The following is a 9,767-nucleotide window of genomic DNA, read 5'->3' on the forward strand; positions in this document are numbered from 1 at the left end:
TAATCGTATCGTAATCGCTGGACAGGTTGTAGTCTGAATTAACAAAATGTGCTGCCAACCTGACCTGAAAGGGCCAGAGTGTAGTATTTCAGGAATCCATTAGCACAACTGGAATATAGTAATACTAACAATAGCAACAATTTCTTTATTGTATAATCTCCTGGAAATAAGACTGGTTGGGTTTTGAGACGTTTACATAGGTTCTCTTCATGGAGTCCATTATGTTGCACCGCCATACAGTAGTCCAGAACGGACAAACCAAACACTGGCTCTAGATTTACATGCTTGGCACATGAGAGAAGTTTCAGTTGGTTGCCAACTGCACCCTCATCATTAGATGCCACCAAATCCTACACACCGGTCCTTGAAGTGAAGTCTTTTACGGCATTCTGAGCTATGTAATGCTATTCTTTGAATTGAAGGTCCTCTGTACAGCATGCTGTTGGTGTACAAGAAATAGTAAAGGTTGCAATGTGTTATATCTATAAGGTTCAAAAGTAAGTCTTTAAACTCTTTATGAGCAGAGCGTTCTTTGTGATTTCTGTAATTACATTGAAATGATCATATGGAAACTGTATATGAATCAGTCCATATACTTGAAATACATTTTTTAACAAATCATTGGAAGGCAGAAAAAGCTTTGAATGGAAACTATGATCTTTTGCTTTGCTCACAAAATGTAGTTACATATTTTGCTGTTCGCTGGTGCAAGGAAGCGTGATCTTACACTGTGCTTTTAAGTGATGTGAGGTTGGTCCTCAGCTAATTTGACGGCTGACTGGTGGTTTGGTATCAAAAGATCTGGGTTTTTAGGGGAGGTTTTGAGGTGAGTTGAGAACGTACAGTGACGAACAGGTGTCACCATGATGTCTAGTAAATATAAGGAGAGGAGACAGTCTGTGTCAGTCAGGATTACAACATTACTTCTGTTGCAAATTTTGTCTTTGGTTAAAAAAAGATATATTTTATATTTTTATTTAAAAACAGTATTCTGAGCATTATTAAAATGACAAAAAAAGGTGAACATATGATGACATACTGCTTAGATTAGTGAACTAATTATTATCATATTCTGTGGACCATAAAACTCTAAATAACAGTACAGGATTTCTGTTTTTGTCCAGTTTAGGCTGTGTATGCAGCAAATATTGCTAACATTGTGATTGTTTAATATTGCAAGATAATCTGATTGGTTCAGATTAAGGATGACGGGTAACAGAGGGGGAACGTCAAGACAAGTGTTAACAAAGACAGAGAAAGACAAAATGGGATCAAACACACACACCTACACACATGGGTGTAGCTGTACGCACACAGAGATCTTTGATTAACAGTACCACCCACTGAATAGCTGAATGTGTCTGTGAGAGCTGGGGAAAAGGTCACGGCTGGTCACAGTCAGGAGTCTCTCATATGGACTGGATCAGCCGCTGCAGAGGTTAGAGGTCAGAGGTCAGGGGGTCAGGGGTTGAGCTCTCTAAGCCAATCACAGGTCAGCGTGGATCTGAGGGGCTTTGAATGTGAAGTGAGCGGTGCTTAGACATGATAAGAGGAGCACAGAAAACCCTGAGCCTGCTTTACAACGACCTCACCAAATCACCAACGTGGTCACTTTATCACATCTGTCGTTAGTCAGGTCACTTAGGCTACATCCACACTACTAGGTTTCCATTGTCCTTCCCTGATTCGTCAGGCACCTATCACGTGGCTGTTGTTGTAACAAACAACAACAGCCTTTGTTATCGATCGACTACCAGGTTAATTCAACATGGAGAAGTGATTACAGGTGTTGCTGACCTTGTTGTCTATACTAGCAGCTGTTGCGCAGTTCAATTCTGCATTTCATAATTCTATCCGACATGCGGATAAAGCAGCTGTTATTGGAGCGAGCAAGTGACGTGTCTAGCGGCGTTATCAGCCCTATACGGAGCGGACGTCTGAAGTCATGGTTTGTGGCATTGAGGAGGGTGATGGACATTCCTGTCCTTATTAATGCTTATTTTGTTCTGCACAACTGAAAAGATCATGTTTTTGGTTAAAATAAACACTTTCTGACAGAAAGCCCTGAAAGCAAACTTCTCCTGTGCTAGTATAATCACCAATATTGTTGTGTATTGTCATCTTTTTGACTATAATGTAATTATAATGTCACTTATTTCTTATTTCTAGAGATATGTAATAATATGCATACGCTACCTGAGGAAGAGCTCCCAGCTTAAAACATTTTGCAATTCAAAGTAGCCGTTAGTCCAAGCCTATCTGTGTTCCTTTTGCCTTTTAGTGCCAGTATATGTACACAAACTTTCACTTCTGTGCACCTTACAACTCTCCTTTTTTCTATGTGTACCTCTGACCATGGGCGGCTGTGGCTCAGTGGTTAGAACGGGTCGTCTTTAACTCGAGGTTGGCGGTTTGATCCCTGTGTCGAAGTGTCCTTGAGCAAGGCGCTGAACCCCAAGTCCTCCTAAAAATTTAATTTATTTAATTTATAAAGCTGCTTTTATTTGATGATTGTAATTAAGTTTGGGAAACCTTTTTTTCACTGTCTCTGTCTAGAGTGTATGCTTGGATGATAACGTACCATTCTGTGAATTTTATTACTATAAATAAGGATTTCCCCTGGGAACTTTCTTTTCTGTGCATGGAAATTGTATTCACACTAAGAAAAAAATATTTTTTTTGAGTGATTAATAACTGGTACCAGGACCTCACAATATTATATTAAAGTTGGGGTTTTGGGTTTGTCCCTGCAGCCCCTGTAAGATATCGCCATAGACTAAATGTTGATGAAAATGAACTGCTTTGAACACGTAGCCAGCAACAGATGAGCAGCATAATTAAATTTGTTTTCTTTTAAGAGAAGTGGAACAAAAAGTGAGCCCTACTAAATTAATTTGCACACTTTATATTACACAGACGTAGAAGAGGAGGAAGCAGATCTGAGTTGATTTGCCATGACACTAGTTAGGAAGGTTCACAGCAGCTACTAAGAAAGAAAGTATTTGTGTTTCTGTGTGTATGTGTGAGGGCTGATTCCTTTGTGTATCAGCATGCATGTGCACGCGCACATCTTAAACCCCGCTCCTACTGAGCCCACGTTACTTTGATTGACAGGTGGGACTTGCCTTCACACACCACACTGCCCGCCCAGCGCGCCTCCGGAATGGCAGCTCCTTGCTACGCACTGATTGCTCAGAATCCGCGTAGCTCAACCAGGTCAACAGACTCGGGGCAGTTTACAGAGCGGCTATTGGTCAGCTGTGTGAACTACCTCACTATCCCCACGTGGAGCGGCGGCTCTGATTGGTCCAGAGCCGTTTTGTGGGCCGGCTTACAGTTTCGGTTAGCTGGGGAGCGTGAAACCGCGTGAGAAAGTTGCCATTGAGGTAAAGCTGAGCTAGACGGAGGGCTACTGCCGCCGCTTCAGGGAGCTGTTTTTATTAAAACTAACAAAATAGTTCCTCTTTTTTTCGTGTAATCTATTTTGGACGCATTCAAACTCTGCGGGGAAGTAAATATTTCTGTTTTTGTTGCCTGTTCAACCGCCAACGAGCGACCGCGGCGAGTCAAGTGGGAACTCTTCACTGCAATTAACTTGTGTGGATTTGTTTCTGTCGCTCGGACAGAGAGCCCACAGTCTGTTGAGGGTCTACTGGATCCACTTCTTACTTGTTTGTCTGCAACGTTACTCGGAATACATCTCGGATCGGACGCAAAACAAACGCCGGAGCGGTTCAGGTGGCTCCTGCCTTTCATTTCTCACCTGGTCCGTACCCTCCTCCCCTCTAGCTGCCTCCTGCTAATGAGCGGTTTCCCGTGTTTTTCCGGTTGATTTACGGCCGCGCTGCCGGTGGAGCGGAGGAGAGACAACGACCGAGACAGCGAGGAGCGTTAAACGGTCCGTGAACTCGGGACGGAGCGGCGTCGCGGTCGATTTTGTTTGAAATTAACGACAGTCGGTCCTTACAATAACGGCTGATGGGTTCGTGCACGTGATCCAGAGCACCCCACGTCCCCACTGTGCCCTAATCTGATCCCTTGAAGCGGGGTTTTAAAGAAGGAAGCGGTCGCATCCTCCCGGAGACAACAATGTTTCCCCAGGGGCGACACCCGGTAAGGCTCCTCTCTTCCTGCTCTAACAGTTGTTCACCTCGCTGTGTTTGGGTGTTCACAGCCAGGGAGATGTCGTTACCTCTTTGTTTGACCTGTGCCTCTTGTTGCCTTAATTTTAACCGCCTTCTGACTAAAGCACATGTTTAAATTGGGCTCTTTCTTCTTGTTAGTTTGGCTCTGCATCTGCCCTGAGAAGCAGGATGGGATTGTTAATGTTATTTGTTTAATAACTGCTAATAATTAAAAGTTGTTGACATTATGAGAGCCTGGAGAGGATTAGATGCAAATGTTAGGCCACATAATGAGGCACTATGATGTTAATAATTCTGTGTGTGTGTGTGTGTGTGTGTGTGTGTGTGTGTGTGTGTGTGTGTCAGACGCCCCACCAGGCTCCAGGCCAGCCCTTCAAGTTCACCATCCCAGAGTCACTGGATCGCATCAAGGAGGAGTTCCAATTTCTTCAGGCACAGTACCACAGGTGGATAATACAAACACACACACACACACACACACACACACACACACACACACACACACACACACACATTCACATGGACGGCCCCTCTTGTCTTTGTGGGCGGCACTGATGGCCAATTTTTGTTCATTGTCATCCACCCTATAACACTAAACCTCACTCTAACCACAGTCATCTCCCTTACCATAATGAACAAAACCCCAGCTCTGGCCTCGTACTAACCCATAAACCTGGATTACACAAAAGTGCACACACATGCAGCAGACCCAGGCATCAGTGTTAGCGCTCACACTGCGGTAGGTCTGAGTCTCGGTGATGGTTGAGAACCAGAGGGTGGTGTGTGTGGGCTCAGGGTTTCATAAATCACTCCTTATTTTCCCCTGTGGGTGTGTGTGGGTGTGTGTTTGTGTAGTTGTGTGTTAAGAAAAGACTGCCTGAGTATGTGTGCGGTTCGTCTTTACTTATTTACCTTTTTTCTTTACTTATACTCATACTTGTTTGTGTAGTTCGGGAGGTTTGACTGCAACAGGTGAATGCTGTTGACCTACACATCCTGATTCACACATACAAAGAGCAGGGTTATACCAAACACCGTACAGCCAAAAGAAACTGGCTATCACACCTCGACAGGAAGAACCATCTTCTCCATTTCACTTCCTGCACTGTGCCCGTCACTGTTTAGGTTTTGCTTTTGCGAGTGCTTTAATCAGCGAGCAAAGGAAAAGAGGGGTGAGATGACACTATGTAACTTGTCTACAAAGTTGTATGCTTTACCATTGTTAACGTTAATGCTCTATTGTAGGAAAATAGCTAAAAGATGAACATCATCGCTGTTTGTTCTCAGTTTAAATGTTTCACACAAAAGAGACAGTCACACATTTATGTGCTTGTGTTCATTAATCGGCAATAAAAGTAGTTTGTGCCGTAAGATTGTGTTTCTCTTGACGTAAATGTTGTATTGTTGTGTTTTTCAGCCTCAAGATGGAGTGTGAGAAGCTGGCCAGTGAGAAGACAGAGATGCAGAGACACTACGTCATGGTGAGGTCCACGTGACACTCGATTTATTTTGTCCCACAGCATCACACATGACATAGTGACATGACATAGGCGTTTTTACCCTGCTGATGTGTCCTTGAGGAGAATACTGTGTCCCCATCAGCTCCATGTGTTCTGGAGCTGAACTTTCATCTTTTTCAAAAGGGAAAATGCATGAGTCATTACTGTATTACTATCTGAACGAAGGGAAGAGGCATAATAAAATTCAATGCACAGCGAAAGCTACTTTAGACCGAGAGATTCCACTCAGACACGCTAATGAACATCATCCGAGTGTCCGATTAGACTGTGCGACAATTTTTGCAAATTTGTGATTCGCCCGATTCTTCATTTTGATTCAACTGAGCTCCAGTGTTCTAGCAAATCTAACATTTCACTCGGTTTACTGATTTAATTCAAAACAAAGTGAGGTCAAATCAAGCTTAGGGTTTTTAATGCCTTTAGTCTGACACAGAAACAAAAATTAGACATGAATGCTGCTCTGAATTGTTTACCAACATATGTATCTACCTCGCCTCTTTGGTGACACTCCTGTACAGGTAAAAAGATTTTTACTATTAAAAGCAGTTTGTTGCTCTGTGAGAATGACCTGGTGCGACACAAGAACTGCATGCCTGGTTATTACAATACAAGTCATGTAAAGTCACGCACATTCTCTGAGTTGTTTAAGTTTCCGAATTCCTTTTACTAATATGATCTCTGTCCTCCTCAGTACTATGAGATGTCTTATGGCCTCAACATCGAAATGCACAAACAGGTATGGTTATGCTTATCTGTCTGCCTCTTGTCTACACTCTGTGTGTTCCTGTTTGTCTCTCGCTCTCTCTCTCGCTCTCTCTCTCTCTCTTACTCTACCTCTCTCTCATGGCAGGGTTTTGATGCATTTGGTGTGTGCGCCTGTTGACGTGTCCTTGTGCGTGCACAAATGCATTTGTGCATTCATTCATTTGTGTGTGTGTGTGTGCGCTATACTTTGTGTGTGTGTGTGTGTGTGTGTGTGTTTGTGTGTGTGTGTGTGTGTGTGTGTGTGTGTGTGTGTGTGTGTGTGTGTGTGTGTGTGTGTGTGTGTGTGTGTGTGTGTGTGTGTGTGTGTGTGTGTGTGCGTGTGTGTGTGTTTATTCGTGATCGATGGGGCTCTGTCTCCATTTCCCCAGTTAGGGCCGGCCGGCTGAGCCCAGAGGCAGGATGAATGGCTCTGTAGATTGATTGGTGCTGTCTAGGGGAGCGGCCTGCTTTATTACATTAGAGGGGCTGGGCTGAGGAGGGCAGAGGAATCGATCATGGTGGGGCCGGCAAAGGAGAGACAGTGGAGCCCCCCCCCCCCCCCCACACACACACACACACACACACACACACACACACACACACTTTTAGAAGCTAGAAGCAGGGAGGCAGAAACACACCAACACACTTTTAGTAGGGCAGAGGCACATGTGTGCAAAAGGACACTTACCTGTTGTAATGTAAGGCAAGGGCATTTGTGTACAGCCATGAATACTGTATGCAAACATTCGAGGACAGGGGCGATTGAACACACACACACACAGTAATGTACACACACACACACACACACACAGAGAAAGTCAAACATGTTTATGCGTGAGTACATATATACAGGTATGCATTGCAAGGCAAACATCTCTCATGGTTAAGTACTGTATGTAGATGCATGGATGAGGCGGGAAAACTCTCTTTTCCCCTCAGGAGTGGTGCAGGGCTCAGAGCGTTTACCAGTAATTACCACAACTATCGACCAGTCAGACCAGAGGAAATTGGAGGTGGATTGGCCTGGTTGCTTCACGGTGGAGCGGGGATGCTTCTCTGACTTTCTCACACTCCCTCCGATTAGTTTTGTTCCTCAAGTGCTCCTTCTCCTCCAGTGTTAGTCTCCCTTTTTTATAACCCAAGTCCTCCCCCTTCCTTTCTGCCTTCCTCACTGGATCTCTTCTTCCCTGTGCTACACCCCGATCCTCGTTTTCTTTTTTTCCTGGCTCTTCTTTTGGTTTTATGTCCATGTGAAGCTACTGTTCTTTCATTGTGAGGGAGATGCATCTCCTATTGTCCACGCACACATAAACACACACACACTAAAGCTCCAGGGGAGGTCATTAGCTTGGGGCTGCAGTTGTCAGAGCAACAAGCTTCTGTGGGTGGGGGGGGTACAGGGGATACACAACAACCCACCTCCTGCTGAGGAGGTGTGTGTGTGTGTGTGTGTGTGTGTGTGTGTGTGTGTGTGTGTGTGTGTGTGGCAGCAATGTGCCAATTATATATGTAATGGGAAGCCTGTTCTCTGTTGGCACATGGTGTGTGTAGACTTGCATCTTCTCTCTGTATCCTCAACTGAACCCCTCTTTCAATTATATGATTATCATAGTGAGGATGGCGCACCAGAGCAATTTTCCAAACAATGTTGTTACTCAGGAGCTGATGTGTTGTGTCAGTACACGGGTTGTGAGTTTGTGTTACCTTTTTATTATTCTTCCTCCAAATGTTCTTGAGTCATTTTGTGTAATGATGCCTCACGTGGGGATTGCAGCTTTGGGTATTTGAGACGTTGTTTTGTTTAATCCTCGCTAGTTTTGTGAGTTATCTAAGTTAGATTAGCTGAGCTGACCTGATAGTAGTTGGTCAGACGAATCTCAGACGACCTAATCACCGAGCTATTATACAAGGCTAATTATAGGCTTACAACTTAGGTTTCTGAGAATGGATGTGCAGATATAGTCCGCCTGAAATAGCTCTTAAGTTAGAGCTTTGTAGGGATGGAGTAAGTTGGACATTATGAGATTGAGTTACAGTGAGCTGGCCAGGGTGCAGGTTTCTACTGGGCTGAAAGCATGTTGTTCTGGTCACTCATTGTAATTGATTGTAGAGAGGCTTTAGTAACAGGTTCATCAGGTGCACATAGACCTAGACAGCAGTGAGATTTGAACAGTGACAAGACTCATCACACAAATGTTGCACAGACTGGTAATCAGACTGGCCTTCACCTACAGCCTGTTGTGGCTTGATATAAAAATGTAGCTCTCAATTCTGTTTTATTTATTGGTTTATTTGATAAGGGACAGTGCACATTAATAAAAACATTTCTGTAAATGCGCCAGAGTTAGCCAAGAGGCTATTTTTCATCTGTAGTCCCAAGAGAACTGTAAAAGAGATGTGCAGTTGTCCATAGATAGCTCTTCACATTGTGCAGATAGTACAGACCCCAATGTACCCAGATGTGTAAATGAGCATTTTAAGCTTTTCACATGATCAAACCCTTATTAGACACGTTGTATTTCATGGCATGTGAACTCATGACGCATGGAACTGCATGGCGCTCTGAAGGCTGATAATTCCTTTTGATTCCATATTCTCTTTGATTCTGGATAAAGACTGAATTATGCACGGTGTTTATTGGTCACAGGGTGATGCACACTTACCTACCTATATTTGTTTATCTTACTTTTACTCAATGTCTGCTATCCAGCTTTTCTATAAGATTTCATTAAAATAAATAGTGCTAGCCGCGGATGACAGTGTCCGTTGATCCCTCACTTTGGTCCAGCAAATCATGGTCACCAGAAGATGAGCCATAAAGATGGTGGTCCCCTGACTTTTTCTCTCACGCCACCATGCGGTTGACATTTGTAGTTTTGAGTGAAATATCTCAACAACTATTGGGTGGATTGCCATGAAATTTGGGACAGACATTAATGTCCCCCTCAAGATGAATTGTAATAACTTTAGTCCCATGACTTTTAACCTAGCTTCATCATCAGGTCAACATTTTAATTTGGACCAAATACCCACATTCCCATCATCCTCAGTGACCAGTAATTGATGTGTAATACTTGGCGAGGGACTTTCCTTAGTAATCCGTTATTTCTCCACCAGGTGATGTAATGGTTGGGACAGTTAAACCCCCACAGATGTTTGTTTAATAATGTGGGATACCACATGTCTTTTAAAATTGATGACAGTGTTTTCCCTGAGTTTTGAAATGTTTCCATAAGTGTATCATGTTTTGAGTCACGGATCAGATCAGGAAAAAAACATTTCCTCTGTAACTTTCCCGTTTTTTTCAGGCGTTACGGATTGCTGATCATCGATGAGTCATACCATCGATATACTACTT

The 9,767-nt window shown here is 43.6% G+C and overlaps 1 protein-coding gene across 2 annotated transcripts in view; it reads left to right on the forward strand.

Moving 5' to 3' along the window:
- The first annotated feature begins 3,410 nt into the window (after positions 1-3,410).
- Positions 3,411-9,767, forward strand: part of LOC137866967 (transducin-like enhancer protein 1) — a 21,264-nt gene continuing 14,907 nt past the window's right edge. For both annotated transcript variants that reach the window (XM_068703286.1, XM_068703287.1), the window contains exons 1-4: positions 3,411-4,113; positions 4,491-4,591; positions 5,563-5,626; positions 6,357-6,401. In XM_068703286.1, the coding sequence (XP_068559387.1) occupies positions 4,090-4,113; positions 4,491-4,591; positions 5,563-5,626; positions 6,357-6,401 (234 nt within the window). In that variant the 5' untranslated portion in view covers positions 3,411-4,089. The remainder of the gene's footprint in view (positions 4,114-4,490; positions 4,592-5,562; positions 5,627-6,356; positions 6,402-9,767) is intronic.

Source organism: Cebidichthys violaceus, unplaced genomic scaffold (assembly GCF_023349555.1).
Source record: "Cebidichthys violaceus isolate CVI_PGR_0920_01 unplaced genomic scaffold, fCebVio1.0.p SCAF_9, whole genome shotgun sequence".
NCBI classification, from domain to species: Eukaryota; Metazoa; Chordata; class Actinopteri; order Perciformes; family Stichaeidae; genus Cebidichthys; species Cebidichthys violaceus.